The sequence below is a fragment of the Melampsora larici-populina genome (genome assembly GCF_000204055.1).
Source record: "Melampsora larici-populina 98AG31 unplaced genomic scaffold MELLAscaffold_27, whole genome shotgun sequence".
NCBI lineage: Eukaryota > Fungi > Basidiomycota > Pucciniomycetes > Pucciniales > Melampsoraceae > Melampsora > Melampsora laricis-populina.
This window is the reverse complement of record NW_006768791.1, coordinates 710,657-729,332: the sequence shown is the minus strand read 5'-3', so window position 1 is coordinate 729,332 and position 18,676 is coordinate 710,657. Positions and strand designations below refer to the sequence as shown.

The following is an 18,676-nucleotide window of genomic DNA, read 5'->3' as shown; positions in this document are numbered from 1 at the left end:
GAAGAAGAGACCTCTCACTGTATTGTACACTCCTGGAGGGCCGGCGGGGCGGCCATTATGCAAAGTGCAACCGGGTCGGACCCAGCGTCGGGTCTTTTGGTCGGGCATAGCACGATCTCAGGGTTTTGGCTTGCAAAAAACTGTCATTCGCTAAACTTGAACCTCCAAGAAGACTTCACTCAACTTCAACGAGCTCTATTCACGATGCCACGAGCGACAACAACCCGATTTACCAAGACGCACACACCAGCTGCCCCTTATTCTAGCACATCTCGTCCAAAAACACATTCTACTGCTAATACCTCCACCAAAACTTCGGCTGGTGCTAGTAATCCTATCTTTGACACAGAAAAACTCGGTCAACATATTTTGAAAGTCAGTTAAAACTTTGGACTGAATCCGAGTCAAAAACATAAACCAAATCTGATCAATATTTTCTTGATTAGAATCCTTTAGTAGCACAAAGTATCGTAGATAAAGCAAATTTGAAAACAACAGATCAAGTTTTAGAAGTAGGACCTGGGACTGGAAATTTAACAGTTAAAATTTTAGAAAAATGTAAAAAGGTATTAGTAGTTGAAATGGATCCTAGAATGGCATCAGAATTAAGTAAAAGGTTCCAAGGTAAACCACAAGAAATGAAAAAATTAGATATTTTAGTAGGAGATTTTTTGAAAACAGATTTACCTTATTTTGATGTTTGTATAAGTAATACTCCTTATCAGGTGAGGTTTTTTTCATATTGTTCAATCTACTACCCCAATCTTAAAATCCTAATTTGATTTGAACAAAATTTTGACAAAAGATTTTTTTGATACGGATGAAAATTCATTTTAAACCTTGAAAGATCTCGTCACCACTCGTCTTCAAATTACTAGCACATCGTCCGATTTTCAGGGTAGCAGTTCTGATGTTTCAAAGAGAATTTGCTTTGAGGCTATGTGCAAGACCAGGAAGTTCATTATGGTGTCGATTATCAGTAAATGTACAGTTATATTCAAAAGTGAATCATTTGATGAAAGTAGGAAAAGCAAACTTCAGACCACCACCTCTTGTTGAGAGTAGTGTGATCAAATTAGAACCAATCAATCCACCACCTGCTATCAAATTCGAAGAATTCGATGGTTTAACTCGAATATGTTTTAATAGAAGAAATAAAACGATCAGAGCTAGTTTCTTTGCTTCTAAAGCTGTCAAAGATATGTTATATTCTAATTGGAAAACATGGTGCTCTCAACAAAACAAGATGGTATGCCACTCCTTATCTTACTTATACCGTTGTCTAAAAAGCATCTAATTCACTTTGACTCATTTATTTAGATCACAGAAGATGAAGACAACTTTTCTACTCTTTTGGACAAGATCTTGACTGATTCTGGTTACTCTGATCAACGAGCGGCGAAGATGGATGTAGATGATTTCTTATCGTGAGTCGATTTTATCAAATCCTTCTCTTAACACGTACGCCACAAGTCACTGATACACGACTGGTTTAGGTTACTATCATGTTTTCACAAGCAAGGAATTCATTTCGCTTGATACCTCTCGCACCAATCAACTGGCAGTCAATATTATTTAGCTCTGTATGAAGTCAGTCAAGGTACTAGCTACCGCAAAGCTGTATACTGCGATCTCAATTCCATACCCACATCCCTGTGAACAACACTACTTGTCTCAAGTCATCCATTTAGTCACATCAGACTGGATCCAAATTGGGTTGTCAGCCAGTGCTGTTCAGGTTGATAATCTCTTCACAGCGCTCATGTTCAAAATTTAATATTTCAAGCCTTGTAATTCTTTTGAGTTTTATCGTTCTAATGCATATTGGGGTAGATGCATTCTTTTACCATGAAAGTCCGTGTTTGAGGGTAAATGCCGCACCGATCTCGAAGAGGTACAAAGAAACTACTATAATCAACGAACCCACAAAAAGACCTCTTCTGTCTCGGTTTGCCGGCCCATTGGTAATACAGTCAGTTGAAGCTCAGAGATGGGAGTTTAAATGATATAATAATCTTTGAGTATAGAGATGGCTTCTATCCTAGGAAATTGAAAGCAAAGAAATGAAGAACTAAAGAACCGAAAACGAAATCCGCAAAAGCTCTGAGAAAAGACCGAACAGCGACAAAGATCGGTCAGTCAACCATAAAAGACGTTCTTTTCAAGAAAGGGGAATAAGAGTGTCAAATATTACCTCTCAGGTGTAACTGATTCAAATTCAGCTGCATTTTTAGGATTCACTTGACTTCTCAAACTTGCACCCAAAACAAATTGACCGACGTGGGCGAGGAAAGACCCAAGGAAAGCATTGAATGGGAAATCGGTTAAGGCTATACAATAAGTGAACTGAAGCACAGCTGAAATTATTAAGAAACCCAAAAAGGAATCTATGAGTAATAATGAAGTAGGAGTATCCTAAAGAACAAAATGAAACAAGTTTGTTCAAGTTCTCTTTAATATTTGTTGAAATTAAGAACCAACAGGGATGCTTACTGAGAGATAGGAATTATAAAGTTCTTGTAAAGCTGCTTGAGCTTTTCCAGTTGATTTTGAGGATGATTTGATCGACATCCTTGCGTATGGTAGAGAGATGTGGCAGAACGAGGATGGTGACGATGAGATTTGAAAATCTGTTGACGATGCAGCTTGTTCGAGAATCGGTCATGACCCGACGTCGGCCCCGTCCTACCCGAGGTCGATGTAGATGCAAACTTATCAAAGTCCCTCCCCAAAGGCCCGAGGCTTGAGCGAGGGACTTATGTACCGCTAAAAAGAAAATTGTGGCCTGAGAAGTAGCCTGTATTGGCTCAAATATCGCTACTTCAATATACCCGTTTTGTTTGTAAATGAACAAGGCTTGAAGCAAAATAAAAGTAGGACCAAAAACGTCCATTACATACATTGAAACTGCAAGCTCCACCATATCTTGTCTGGAGCGCCTGCTAATGGGTGTTAAAAAACATGTCTTTTTTCCTTTTTCTGACCCGTGAGCCCGCTTGGAGCCTGTATATGGTGAAATTGATTGATCTTCAATCACTCAAAAGTGCAAGTTCCCAGAAAGATACAAAGGAGCTTGCAATTGGAGCATATGTAATGAGATCTTAATGTTATCTTTTTATTTTGCATCAAATATTGTTTCTTGTGGGATAAAAAAAATAAACCAATGTAGAGCTTTTTGAGCCAATACAGGCTACTTCTCAGGCCACAATTGTCTTTTTAGTGGTAAGTCCCTTGCTCAAGCCTCGGGCCTTTGGCGAGGGACTTTGATAAGTTTGGGAACTATGTTCCTTGAGTATCTAGGGAAAGTTCCCAAACTTCCTCAGGTCCAACCATGTTCTGGAGGAAGCGAGCCTGTGAGAGAGGGACTTATGGGTTATCCACAAAATTTGGTGTGTGAGCAAGAACCTTTTGGCTAGGGAGTTTTTCAACCCGCCATAATTTTTTACTTTACAAATAAACAGTCTTTGGACCAAAGTGTGCGCCTGCTCAAACTCCATACATTGATGTATCTCACTGCATATTTGATGCACTTATAGCGGAGAAATAGAAGGCTGAAGTTTGCAAAAAATCCAAAATACCTGAGAAAGTTGTCCAACCCGTCAAAAGCTCCTATTGGGCAAGCTGAGATGTTACACATAAACTCATTTCTCAAGTCTTTCTGTAGCGCTTTCCTGAAACCAAAAGAGATATTCCAATGAAGCAGCATGTGTAGGTTAAGCAGGCGCACATATTCATTCTTTGGTCTGAAGGCTGTTTATTTGTATGGTAAAAAGTTATGGCTGGTTGAAAAACTCCTCAGCCAAAAGTTTCTTGCTCACATGCCAAATTCTGTGCATAACCCATAAGTCCCTCTCTCACAGGCTTGCTTGCCAAGAGGGACTTTGTTAGGTTAGTACATACACCACAGAATGGTCCTGAGCCCAAAAACTGTCTTGCATAGCCTGAGAATGGTCTGGCTGGGAGGCGGCCTGCATACCGCCCCGCGGGCCACAATAGATGGGCTGCAGTGAACTGTCAAAGCCAACTGGCAAATTTTCTGCAACTGACCAGCAGACTGCCACCAGTCGCCAACCAGGTACACCACATAACGGTCTTGAGCCCAAAAGTGGTCCACCCTGGTCTGACAATGTCCAGGTCAGGCGGCAGCCTGGAGACCGGCTCATAGGCCATCCATTACTGGGCTGCTGTTGGTAAACCTTGAGGACAGCTAAGACCGCATGTCCTGACAGTCAGCTTGTCTGCACATGGAAAGCAGGCTGTCCTCTTGCTGGGCCTGTGAAGTGAAAACAATGTCCTTGAACACCAAACTTGTGTTGTGGGTTGGCTTGTTGCACCTCACATGACATGTTACATCAAATCACACATGATTCCCCCTGGCCTCCTATCTGGCACACCAGCAAAGGAAGAAGTGTCAAAATTTCCTCTTCCACCTGTTTTCAGAAACAAAAGAATCCCATTTTGAAAGAGCAATTAATGATTCAAATCCAACACCTTTGTGATTTATACCTTTCCAAATGACCCCAGATTCTTCCTTCAGTTTCAGTAAGTTCCTCAGCTCCTTGTTGTGCTTGCCTTGACAAGCTCATCTTATTTTTTGGGAAATCAATTTCGTGGTGCTCTTCCTCAAGAGCGGGTTCACAGCCTTCAATATAGCCTCAAGCCTATCTTTCAAAAATGTAGAAAGCTTGGTCTCAAGATAATCTCACTTCTTGCTGATTAAATGGTAAGCATATCACATGCTTTTCTAAATCTCTTCATTCACCTCCATCCATGTTCTTGATTTAACAATTGCAAAAACCTCATCCTGTATACCAGCCAAATCAAATATCTCCACTCCCACAGATTCAATCATGGTGACAAGCCTCCCACTATACTATACTATACTATAATATACTATACTATACTATACTGAGACTATACATGGTATAGTATAATACAACTATGCTTGTCTATACTATACTATACTGTGCAGTATAGTTGAACATGTTGATGGAAGACTTGTGTAACCCTTGTCCAAGTATAGTTGATCAATTGATACTATACTGAGTATAGTTGAGGAAAGTAAAGTTTCAACTATACTATACTGATTATATTACAGTACAATTAAAACTATACTATGTATACCCAACTATACCTGAACCATTATAGTATATTGTCACCCTTGATGGTGAGTTCAAATTTAAATTCACATCAGATTTTAGCCCTGTATTTGGTCAACAGCTTCATTATTGAAAGCGGAATTACTCTATCTCTTCATCCAAATTCTTATACACAAAAATATATAATACGCTCAGCAATGACAGATTAATGATAATATTTGAGTTTTGAACAAAAAAGAGAACTAAAATTGATTCAAGAAGGTAATCTTTACCCCGCTTCACCGACCTTTCATCTGTTTTGACAACTAATCTGGTGTGTTTCTTTTTTCGACTTGTCATGACTGATGCATGGGTAAATAGTTTGGTGAAGGTGAGCTCTCAATCGGGATCCTTCATCTTTTTCTTGAGATCTTGATCCTGGATTGAATAGTATTTAGGCAAATCCTAGTCTATAAAGGCAGTGACCTGTGAACCAGAGAGATTGTGGCACTCAAGAAGATCCCACTAGAGGCTGAAGACAAGGTAGTTCCAAGTGCTGCTATTTGTGAAATCAGTATTTTGAAGGAGATGAATGATGCAAACATTGTCAGGTTAGCTTTCTTCCACTTTGATCTCAGCATATGATCTTCTGGGGTGCCTTGGTCTTCCCCTACTAATAACATGTTGATCATTTTTCAACACTATTGATGATCATAGAATCCTTGACATTTACCACATGGAAGTTAAAATTTCCGTAGTCTTTGGATTCTTAGACCTTGATCTCAATCAATACATGGATAAAGTTGTGGATGGGCCCAGGGATTGTAAAGGTAAGAACTAACATCCTTGGTTGCTACTTTCAGTGACTCTCATGTTGGATTTGAAATAGAAATTCTCACATCAAGCATGTCAAGGAGTTTGCTACAGTTGAACCCGCACAATCACATAATTTGGGTGGAACACTTTTCCTATGCATTTTAACGGGTTATGCAATCCCTTTGTCAAATTTGGCAATGAAAAGCATTGAGATTGAGGAATTTTTCTATGCATTATCACGGGTTATGCAGCTGCGCAGGTATGCAATTGTGCGGGTTCAACTGTACTGTCATGATCACTTGTGGGATACAAAGTAGAATCCGGGCATGTGCCTGGAATTATTTTGGCAGTAAATTTTGTTTTTCTGGGGAAAATTCCAGGCCCAGAATTCAAATTTACTGCCAAAAAAAACTGGGCATGAAGCCGGGTGCAGGCCCGGTTTCTACTTTGTATCCCGTAATTGTATCCTTCACCACATACCAGGAAGCGGGGGAAACATTGGTGCACTTGGATGATCCAACACTTCAAACCAGATGCAACCGCATATTTGAAAAATCATTACAATGTATCCAATTGATATTAGCTATAATGTGTTTTATTTCCCTTCTATCTACCCAGAATCCCCCTTTTTCAATTGTAGACTGTGAAATAGAAATGATATGATTATTTGTATTGCTTCATGTACTACAGATCATGTGGCAGGTGGTGCACGTCTTGTGGCGTATGCGGCCCGCAGGGCCTGCGCGTAGGTGCTTGCAGGCAAATGGCTTGAAACGGAGCCTGCGTGCACGTTTCTAGAACCTTCCATCCAGCCTGTACCCGGAGCGGTTTTTTTGTTCCTTATAAATCCCTTCTTTTTCCCTTTAGTTCAATATATAACTTTTTTTTTAGAAAAAAGTTCACAAATCACCACTCTGACTCATCACGTATCATGCCTACCAAGTGGCATCCACCTTTGAAAGCACATGACCAAAGATGGACACTGGACAGGCTTTCTGATGTCCAATCTTTGCAGGGACTCAGCTAATTGCTGCAAAGCCAAATGAACCCATTATTCAACCATCTTTGACAATGGGAAGCCGGCTAATCTCTTTGCCATCAATCTATGCAAGAGAATAACCCCCAAAGACGGGTCCTCTTATATTTTCCAAGTTCCCCAATGTTTGAAGGATCCCTCTCTCAATTCAGAAACCCAGTCTCAATCTTCTATGTCTAAAATCACTGCTCCTCCAATAGTTGTTAATATTGATTGTTCTCATTCAATGCATCACTTCTTGGGCTTTTATAAGCCAAAAACTGATGAGCTACACAAAATCTTACTCAAAGCTTTAATTACAGCAAACATCCCTTTCCAATTCCTTCATAATCTTTACTTTTGTTTGTATCAGGAAACTCTTGCTTGTGCTACCTATCAACTACCTACTTGTCACAGAATGGCTTCCACTATAATTCCTTATTCACATGCAAACTATCAACTTCAAGCTGCTCAAATGTTCAAGAAAGAGAAGAGTCTCACTCTCTCTCTTGATGGATGGACCAACTGTTCTAAAAACAGTGTTTATGCTGTCATGTTATTACGTGGTATGAAGATCAAGTATTGTCTCGATAATCTTGATCTTCATGTGGCACAACATAATTCCAAGAATGGCCTTGAGGCTGCCAGTGGCACTCTCCATTGACAAGGAGTCAAATGGACAACTGTATGTGCCGTGGTCACTGATTCACCTGCAGTCATGGTCAAGTTTTGGGTGAGTGATTTCTAACCTCAATTCTCTATTGAAGTTAGATCATACTAACCAATCTCCCATTCAATCAGTGTCTTCTTTGTATTTCACAACCTCATAAGTGGCTCTCAAACCTTACCCAGTTCCAAAAAACCCGGTTGCCCCAGTTGAATTTTTGGCTGGGAGCTGTCATCAAATGTCAACTTGATACACAAAGTTACTGCCAAAAAACAACTGGGTCAACTGGGTTTTTTGAAAACCGGGGCAGGTTTGAGAGCCACTATATTGTTCCTGTCGGCTGCTGTCTCCATCTTTTCAATCTTATTGTCAAAGACATATGTGCATTTCCTCTTATTTCACCAATAGTCAAAAACGATAAGGTCCTTGCCAACCTTTTCACCAAATCACATTACTGGGGGGAAATTCTTGAGGATTGGTGAGCTGAGGTTGGCGCGGGGCATGCAATTCAAACCTTTTGTCTCACTTTTTGGTTTTCGATGGCCAAAGTTTGCTTGTAAGTTTGAGATCATGAACCTGGCTTTATCAAGTGTATCAACATGTTAAACAATCCATCCATTGATACACCCAAAATGAACAAAGAAGTTCAAATTATAATAAATGACCGAGATCATTTCACTGGTAATGAAGTACTTGTCAAGATTCCCCATCCTATTGTTGACTCACTGGCACAATTAGAGCAAGCTGATACAACTTTGAGTGATATTTGGAAGGAGCTGGGTATTGACTACTGTAGCATTCAAGATACCAAAGTCTATGATTGTTTCAAGCCTCTCAAATATCATGCATTATCTAGTATTCATAACCGTAGCAAATAATTCCAGCTGGATATATACATCTTTGCCTTCTTCCTCAATCCAGCATATTGTGAAGTCGCCACTTCAAAGAAATACTCTGTTGAATGGATGACCCAACAAGCAGTTGAGCTTGCATGTAAATGGGGCTGCTCTCAATCCAAAGGCTATGCTATCAAGTCTCAAGTACCTTGTTATCACAAGGATGACTCGCCCTTCAACATACCTGAATCTTGTAAGTTTTCCATTTTCAAACTTTCAATTTGATCAAGGCTGACCATATCTTCACTGGTCAATCTTTGTAGATAATTGGCCTATTGATTATTGGCGTAATTTGCCATCTACTTCAGACACAAGCTCACTCAAGGAGTTAGCAATCAAGATACTTGAAATTGTTCCTCAAGCTCCCGGTGTCAAAAGCTTGTTTTCAATTATGAGTCAATTGAAGTCAAAGGCACAAAATAGAATGAAAGTCCAGACCTTAAAGTTGATGTCACAAGTGCGACTGGGTCTCTCAGACAACAATTCACAGAAACCAAACTCAACAAAGAAGAAAAGTTCTACTGAGAAAGATGTGACTAGCAATGATGCAGACCTTTTTGTACTGACTGACAAAGTTGAGGCTTTTGAAGAAGGGGTAGAACCTATGGCAGATGACTCTTCAGATGATTTCGAGGGATTCATGGATAGTCTTTTTGATTTCTCTTTGTTTAAACAAAAGAAAAACAACAATTCATCTATTACACCAATTATAGTTGTAGAGTATAAACCTTCTAGCTGGTCTGCAGCTGATCTATTTGATGTTTGATTTTTTCAATTTCAATGTTTTTTTCCTCTTTTTCCTGAAAAACACATTTTTTTTTTTAATGAAGATGCTCAAAAACATGATTTTGTACCCTGCACTGCGCACCCCCCCCTTTGCGCGCACATTGAGCTAAAAAACAGCCGCATTTATGCGCACAGGCTGGAAAAAAGAGGTGCCTCCAACGTGAACTACAGAGCTGAGGTGGTGCGTGCTATTGAGCTGAGCTGAGCCTCAATCTCTCCAACTGTAACAATTTGCTGAAACAACTTGCCCCAAAGAGTCCAATGGGTTTGTCAGCCAGACCCCTTGGGTCAGAGCCCCATTTGACCGTCTTGGGGCAAGATCAAGCTTGCCATCTGTCACCAACAAGCTTGCCTGTGGGCTGGTGTGGTTATCAAAAGTCAATGAAAAGAAAATTATGGTAAATTCAACATTACATATGAAAAGGGTGGATTTGAAACTCAAAAATCACATTCAAAATCATATAAAGTGCTATTTTCAATCATACAACTTTGATTTTGGGGTACCACAGCAGATTTTCACACTGGAAATGAGTTGGGGAAGGTTATATTTTTGCATATGAACATGAAAGATCTATTATAAAGCATATACAACAACATTTGTGGTATTACCAAGTGGTAAGCTGGGTAAATCACAATTTTGGGTATTTTACTCCATTTTCAATTACAATTGACACTATCAACCATCATGGTTAGAGCGTAGCTTGGCCAAGCGAAGGGGTAGAGCAATGTTGGACTGTTACACTGAATTATGTTACTCACAACACTTTGGAAAACATACCGGTCCAAAATGAAAGGAACTGGCACCGTGTGATAACCACTGCCAGGATTAAACACTGTCCCTGATGGAATAATGATCACTTTTGCATTAATTGCTTAGCATTTATATGGCAAAAATTAATTATCCCAAAAAAGCAACACATTATCCCAATTAGGACAGTGTTTATTCCTGGCAGTGAACATAACAGAAGACTAACTTATGTCATATTTGAGCGCAAAAATACAGATTTTAGAGGGACAGAACAAAAAAAAACACAACACAGCCAATTGTGAAAAACTGAGAACGCAACGGCCAGACAAGCAAAATCAGGCAAAAAGGAAAAAAATTGAAAAAACACACTCAGTCACACAACTTGTTTAACAAACAGAAAACAAGAAAGTTAACATTTTTTGTTTTTATATGATAAGATCAAGAAAAAATGAGAGTCTTTTATCAGTGAGGCTGAGAAAAGAACAGACACATTGAGAGATGAAAGTTTTTATGTGACATAAATGAAGCTAAGGAGGAGCCTGTTTGTCAGGGTGGCTATCTTAGCAAGCGCAGAGTAGTCTAGTCAAAGTACTCACGGCTCAAAAACCCCACAACAGATCCTATTGGGTACGTAGGATCTAGATAGTTTCAATGACTGAGTTGAAGGAAAACAAGTGAGTCAGCACTATTTTATGATCTCGCAAAAAGATATTCAGTAGGCTGACAAAAGGACCACAGCTTACTGTAGGTTTACAGAAGAGGATTGATCAAAGTCCTTAAGCCAAAGTTTGGTTCCCAAAGCTCTAAACTATGGGATACCTGAGTCTAAGACTGCAGGGATCTTGTCAACGCTGAGTTGCAAGAACAGAGGTACGAGACCAAGTAATAGGGATTTATCTAGTTATAGATAACTCCAGGTGAGATTCTAGTTCTTTGTGTAAAGAAAGAGAAACAGTATTTTGAAGCTTCTAAAGCTACGGAACAACTATTTCTAGGTAGTCAAGCTGGAAGTTCTATTGCAATTCTTGGAGCTGGACTTGGATGCTTAAAAGTAGTTGGGAATTTGTTGCGGGTATAGAAGGTACTCTCCTCCTTTCTGCTGGGAAAAGAGAGTCTCCTTTATACTTATTCTTCCTTGTAGGCCAACTCGTGGTTCTTCACGGTAACTTTGTGCGCTTAGGGCTCGTTGCTGGAACTGTTGTTCAGCTTGGACGAATGCAGTTAGTTTCTTACCACTTTTGTTGTATTGGTATTATCTCTGTTTGGGCGTGGTTGGTATTGTTTCACAAGGAGATTTGTATACTGCCTTTTGCTTAGTTTACCTGTTCTATTTTTGTATTTGTTTTTTACATTATCTTTCTGTAGTTTAGTAATTTCTGATCATGGTAGGAGGTATAAGGGTAAGGAAGTTCTATTATGGTAGAACATAGTTTGTCTTTGAGACTACAGCGCCAACATATTTACCTCGGATTTTGTAATCCGAGGTATCCTTGGATGCAAAACCTTGGACAGAAGCTTCCCAAGGTTTTGATCCGAGGTAATTCTCAGGGCAAAAAAATACCTTGTGCAAAAACCTTGGACAAGGTCTGTTCAAGGATTTGCCTCTGATGATGCCTCAGATTTCTCAACCCAAGGGATCTATGCTGGCAGTGCTAGACACACTACACCAAATGTAATCTTTACCTGGCAGTAAAGAAAACTACTGACATAGAAAAGTCCTGAGGCAACAGGAAGAGCGCTAAAAATCTGAAAAAATATGCACCTTGTTCCTAGATGTTGGGGCGTCATGATGAGTATTTTTTTGTATTTTACACGCAGATATTGGTTTATGTACTAACAATGAATGCTGAAAATCATCAAAAACTCACATGTAACAATACCTGAAATTTGGGTCATGAGTATGAAGACAATATTTTGTGGTCTAAAAACTTCAATAACTTTTGCAATTCTGCTCCCAATAACTTGATTTTTGGTTCATTCAAAAGCTGAAATATTCTCCTTCACACTTCATAATGTTAGTAAGGTGCTATCTAGTCATTTAAACACTCTACATATGTTCAAACAGTTCTGCATGAATAGCTCTGTAGGATCTTTTTTAGACCAGCTACAGATGTTATATCTCAATGAAAAATGTAGAGGAAAGGCTCACCTCTTTAATGCACTTCAAATTGAGTGATTTGATTCAGAACTGCAAAAGTTATTGATGTTTGAAGATTCCAAAATCCTGTCTTCAAAGTCAAGGGCCAAATTTCAGGTATTGTTACAGGTGGGTTTTTGATGATTCTCAGCCTTTATTGTTAGTACATAAACCAATATCTGTGTGTAAAATACAAAAAAATACTTGTCATGACGCCCCAACATCTAGGAACAAGGTGCATATTTTTTTTCAGATTTTTAGCTCTCTTCCTGTTGCCTCAGGACTTTTCTATGTCAGTAGTTTTCTTTACCGCCCGGTGAAGATGACATTTTGTGTAGTGACACAAGGTGTATATGATTATATATATATATAAGGATACTTTAAATTTCATTTTTTATTTGTTTTATTTTTCTTATTTGGAGAAGCTCTTTGGCTTTGGCTCCGCCAAAGCTCGGGGCTGACAGTGCTGTGGACTATTTGTAGAGCTCACAAGAAGAATATGGTGCAATTTTCAAACAGTGTGGTGATTGATTTATGGGATCAATGAAAAAAAATCATTATCAGCAGTTTACCAGTTTACCAGAAAAGTTTAGCAAGGAAGGAAATTCAAAATAGAGGTTTTCATATCAATTAAAGCTCTTATGGGCTTATGTATTGATCATTGGGCCAATATTACATCATTTCATTTGATATTACTTAGTAAGATTATCAGAGTTCATTCACAATCTTATTACAAAAAGAAAGAATGAAAAACATAAGGAAAATTTGAAAATATAGCTATACAGGCTTGGAAATGGTTTTTAGGGTAGTAATATTAGGGTTATGGGTTTAATAAGGTTAGAAAATGAAAGAAAAACATTATATTATACTTCAACAATTTTAATCTTGAAGGTTGATAAGGAGAAACAGAAGTTATCAGAGAAAAGGTACTTTGTCGAAGTTGGTAAACAAGGGTTATACATGTAGTTTGCATATGTAATGGTGGTGATAGTGGAATTTAAGGTTGCCAAGAGGATTTTCCGGGATCTTTAAGGTTATAGAGGATGATTTCATGTTACATGATCAAGAAAAGAAGAGTAGCAGCTGTGAAAAGTAGTGAAAATGGGTGAATTTTGTCAAAAATGAAGGCTTTCAGCTTATTACATATGTCAAATGACATCATATTATGTTGATAGACAGTTCATTCAACGCAGAAGAGTGGATCACATAATGTAAGAGCGTTAAATCACTAGTAGCGGAGGGGTATGAAAAATGTTACAAGGCAAATAAGAAATTGGGGTGAATCTCAAATTTACAGTCACCAGTCAACCTGTAACACCAAAAACCTTAGCTTCACAACTCAATAACTTACTCATCAATCATCAGGAATAGGGAGTATGGGTGTGATAAATAATCAGTAGCACGAGGGCTACAAGATGCAATTTAGTAATCCAAAATTGGACCTCATCTGAAAAAAATCGTAATCTCAAAATTTGGTTTTCAGCTAGTTTACAAGGAAAAAATAACCTGTATTTATCATAAGAAGTGCTGTACATCATATTGTTGCGTCATTGATCACTTTTGGCTGTGAAAAATACATCATAGATTAGTAACAAGATCATTATATCACATCATTATGGGGTTCTTAGGGATTTTTGGGCGGATTTGATTGGTTTTGAGGCTGTTGACCATTGTAAAAGTGGTATTCCATTGTTATATATACTTTACGATGATTTTGGGACTGTTGTTCCATTTTTTCTTTATCATTTACGCAGTCATTATTTTGTTTATCATTATAAACTTATTTTAATAGTACCAGGTCACTTAAATACGTCCTTTATTATAGCTATAAAGGAAAATTTATTTTAGTATTATAGTCAAAAAGACTTGTTGGGAATATTATCACAAAGATATTGCTTATTTTATTCAGTTATCATCTGGGAATAACACTATAGCAGTGTTGATAGTAATAAAAATTGTGCTTTTGAGATAAAATTTGTGTGAAAGATATATTTCTCTGGTGCCTTATCAGTACTCAATACAACAGCACCTTTTCCTGATTGTGTTGTTTTAGAAGAGCAGTCTCAGACAACTTCTACTAGTCATTATGTTAGTAGATTATCCTCTTCCAGCTCTGTATAACCCTTGTTGGGTTATAAGTTCTACAACAGTGATTAGACAAGAACACATACATTCAGGGGGCGGGTCTGTAAAACCCCCTGGACTCATGTGAATTTGCTCAAAAACCCTTTGGTGAGGTAATTCTTCATGTGCATGTGATTTTTTGCCACCAAAATTGGAATATCCAAGTGCACGAAAAAACTATCGGCCTAGTTGTATGTAATCAGAGGGAGTTGACTATAACACCCAAAATATAAATATTGGGTTTTGGGGGTCAATTTTTTGATACCTTTGTAATCGACGCCACAATGAGCCAAGCAGCAGAGATTTGATCAGTTGACTTAACAAAATTTCTAAATTCTGCTTTTTTAACTTTTGCAAGCTTGGTGCCCGGAACTTGCAACTTATTGGCTGATTTTTGGTGTACAAGCAGGAACACAATAGCCAGTTGTCTTCATTAATACTCTTTGGTTTCTTATCTGTTTCTTGAATTCATAAAGGCCCTTGCTATTTGAAGCCCACACGAAATCCATGTAGGCGCTGCCAAAACAGTGCCTACATGAAGGTTTCCCACGAAAAAGCACCTACAGGCTGGAAAACCAATGTAGGTGTCATTTGTGTACGCCTACATTCTAAAAATAATATGTAGGCGTAAATTTGAAGCGCCTGCATTGTGTAGGCGTCACAAAAATGTGCCTACATCTTTTTTTTTGACTGTAGGTGTAATTTTCATGCACCTACATATTTTAATACCAACACCCTTATAATTTAATACCAAAACCCTTATAATTTAATTCCAACACCCTTATGATTTAATTCCAACACCCTTATAATTAATTATAAGACCCTTATAATTTTATAATCAAATGCGCACTCTTACATTTAATACCCTTGTCATTTAATACCAACACCCTTATAATTAATCTCACCACCCTTATAATTAATCTCACCACCCTTATAATTTAATACCAACACCCTTATATATTAATACCAACACCCTTATAGATTTGTATTCACACGTGTATAAGACCCTTATAACTAACTTAACTGCCTACATGGAAAAAACAATGTAGGCGCTCAAAGAAAGCGCCTACATTTTATTTTTAGAATGTAGGCGCTTGAAAATAGCACCTACATTTTATTTTTAGAATGTAGGCACGCCTACATTGGGTTTTCAGCCTGTAGGCGTCATTTGAAAAAGGAAAAAGTGCCTACATCATAAATGTAGGCGCTTTTTGGCGGAAAGCAACCGTGCAGGCGTAACTTGGACAGCGCCTACATGGATTTCATGTGGGCTGCAAATAGCAATGGCCTTCATAAAAAGACCTTTTATATCTCTTTGATTCATGTATGACTGGTACTTCCAAAGACACTGTACAATACTGTGGAGCTGTGCTTGCTGTGTCTCTGGAAGAAGACAGTATATACACTGACACATCAATGCCTACTTAATAAGGGTCATAAAAGCCCTGCGGGCACCCTGGAGACCCAGTATGCCTGGTTTCCCATCATTTGTTCTGTTGGATATTCAAAAAATTTCCTTCTGAGTAGGATCCAATAGCTCTTTTCAAGCGCAAGATCATATGGGTTCTATATTCAATACATGCTTGGTACTGCACATCCCTACAGATTACACCAGGCCTATGCTCCAAAATCATTTTGACAATCACAGTTTGTTTCAGGAACACACTGTAGTTCAATATCACAAACAAAAGACTATAATTACAGAATTGAAATACACATGAGCATTAAGTTTACACATACAATAATCAATAGTGTTAAATATAACCTCAGACAAGTGTTGGACTACACTTATTAGGCAGAGTGAAAGTTCAAATGAGGGTGTGGTGGTTGGGTGGGGTTATGTGGTACCAATGGGAACATGCAACTTTTAATTGCAATACAGAAACTAATGTTGAACATGAAAAAGTTGTCTGTGTGCTGCACATACACCTAAACACACAATGAAAGCCAGAATTTTGGCCCTTTGGGCCTTTTCAGCTGTTATAATCAATCTGGGGTGTGCCATGGACAGCCTTGATTGATCTCTGGATCTCCTCAGGTCTGTCCAGGGCCAGGAAAAGCCCTTGGGCCTCCCTCTCATACTCAGGGCTGGGTCACAGCCCTAGTACCAGCATAGTATTGTGGCTCTGTTTTTTTACAATACAAAAAGTCTGATGAGAGCAAAATCTTCAAATGAGGAATTGAACAACTTTTGTCTTTGACCAAAGTTTGTCAATCAAAAAGCATGCCTCTTGCAAGAGAAAAAGGAATGTGTTCCTTTGAATTTTGACTTGCAAATACAGTCATTTTCTGCAACCCAATTTCAACATTCAAAAACTTTTTGACTTTCTTCAGCAATATTTGAGCAGGTCACAGCTGTTTCAATAAAAAACACCGCCTGGTTGATTTTTTGTTTTTTGTTTCTTTAAGGTTGTACTAAATATTACTGACCTATATTCTGCATACATAGGAGCTTTAGTTGACTTATTCAAGGGTGCACAAATTGTGAAAGATCACAATTGTTGCTGCCTTTGAATCCGAAATGCACAGCCTTTGGTATGGTTGCAACCTGTGGAAAATTGGGAGGCTGTGGGGGGACACTTGAAAGGTGGATCACAATGTATAAAGTTTAGCACATCATTGACTACAACTGCTCTATGTAGGTGAGTAATTTTTATTGCAACCTTAAAAAATCCAAAACAAGCAGGGCAGCATTTTTTTTCAAAACAGCGGTACAAGTAATCTGAATAGACAGAGTTGAAGGTAGCTACAGTTCAAATGAGCATGAGGTTGATTGAGAGGAAGTGGTAAGAGCATCCACTATGGGTGCATCAACGACGTGATTTAGCGTTACCGTAACACTAAAATTCAGACAGGTCCACTATGGACCTGTTTTAGACATGCGGTCCGTACGACCGCGTCAAGTCTTGCAGTCCGCTTGTTCAAATCTACGAAAGCCTACGACTTGATTTATCGTAAACTTTTGCCGCATCCAAACGGTCAACAGCCATCCAATGATCTATCTCCCATCCAGCTCTGCACTCAAAACCTTCACTCAAAACCTTCCCTCTTCCCTCGAACTCTCAGCTTGTTGATAGTAGCTGTTTACTCCGGAATGCAAAAAAAAGCATCTTTTTTCAAAAAAAGTCATCTCGCGCAATCGATGTCACCAAGATCAAACAAGAGGTGAGAAAGCTCTTTGCTGATTGTCAAAACCTGAAGGCATCAATTTGGTTCTTTCTGGTCACCAAGGTAGTCATCAGCATAGGCTGGGTGAGGTGTGGTAAGATACGTTAATTCGAGTCTTGACTTTGCCATAGCGTGTATAGTGTTCTAAGAACAGATTATCGTAGTTAAATCCTACGTTACATCATCCCATAGTGGATTTCATGCGGTTAACAACTTAGCTACAACACGCATGATTAAATTTTGCAATCAGGACCGCAAAATTTACAATAAAACACCCTCAACATAGTGGATGCTCTAACAGTTTAGGTTTTAAAAAACCTCAAGCCAAACTTTAATTTTAAACCCCCTGCCGGCTCACCAAGACCGGTGGATAAGTTGTAAGTCCCTCTCCAGACACCCAAGCTTGTGAGGAAAGAAAAGGTGCCTGACCAGAGGGAATTAGTCAAGTTAGTTTGACCAAGCTTGTTGGATAGCCCTAAACAATACACATCTTACGAAGTGTTGTGTACTGTAGAGCAGAAAGATTCAAAAACTGTTTTTGTCAGAACATCCATGGGCACATTCCAGGGTGCTCACTGCTGATCCAACAGGTGAGCTGCGCCTTGAGCTGCTTTGAGATTTGTGGTTAAGTATCGGAGAATTCGGCCCGTAAACCCAAAACTTTTGAAAGAGTTGATTATGTAATATGACACATATAAGATTTAAATTAAATTGATTAGTAAGATGTGCATAATAGATCTTAGCATGGCAATTTAGTTGGCGGAAAGCTGTGCCGTGAAGAGGCCGAGAGCTACCGAGAGCTACCGGTAAGCGAGATTGATTGTAAATTGATTGGGGTTGAAATTTGATTAGAGTTGTGTTTGTAATCAGACGGTAACCTATGAGGTTCACATTCACTTGGCTTAAGATTTCTTATTTCTCAGTTTACCTATTCTGAATTTGTTCCTTCAACTTTTTAATATTTTCATTCAATTCATTATCGCTATCATCATGGAAATCCTAACATCAACTTCAACAAATCAGCATCAGCATCAACATCAACCAAAATCAAATCATTCAACTTCTTCTGATTTAGCTTTCTTAGCTATCTTAACGTCTCAATATTCTCATTCAACCAACAATTCTAATCTAACTAATCCAAATCTAACCAATCATCGTAGACCTCAACTTGATCCCTTGATCTTAGAAACTGCTTCTCTTTCTGGTCCTCAGTTTAGTCTCGTCTTTAAACCTATCCTTTT

At 38.6% G+C, this 18,676-nt stretch overlaps 3 protein-coding genes across 3 annotated transcripts; 2 read left to right on the top strand and 1 right to left on the bottom strand.

The window, feature by feature from the left end:
- Nucleotides 1-178: 178 nt before the first annotated feature.
- Nucleotides 179-1,807, top strand: MELLADRAFT_49047 (uncharacterized protein; the record flags this gene model as incomplete). The annotated part of the gene is made up of 5 exons (XM_007411867.1): nt 179-375; nt 447-725; nt 848-1,249; nt 1,321-1,427; nt 1,497-1,807. The coding sequence occupies 5 exons, from the start codon at nt 205-207 to the stop codon at nt 1,537-1,539; spliced, it is 1,002 nt and encodes a 333-aa protein (XP_007411929.1).
- A 229-nt stretch (nt 1,808-2,036) lies between these two features.
- MELLADRAFT_37233 (uncharacterized protein) lies at nt 2,037-2,571 on the bottom strand (the record flags this gene model as incomplete). Its single annotated transcript, XM_007411821.1, has 3 exons — nt 2,037-2,103; nt 2,195-2,415; nt 2,494-2,571. 3 exons carry the CDS (start codon nt 2,569-2,571, stop codon nt 2,037-2,039), a joined length of 366 nt encoding a protein of 121 aa, XP_007411883.1.
- A 2,999-nt stretch (nt 2,572-5,570) lies between these two features.
- Nucleotides 5,571-6,211, top strand: MELLADRAFT_37213 (uncharacterized protein; the record flags this gene model as incomplete). Its single annotated transcript, XM_007411868.1, has 3 exons — nt 5,571-5,689; nt 5,796-5,883; nt 6,113-6,211. Coding segments are annotated over 3 exons (306 nt in total), but the record flags the coding sequence as incomplete, so codon positions are not given.
- Between the last annotated feature and the right edge of the window lie 12,465 nt (nt 6,212-18,676).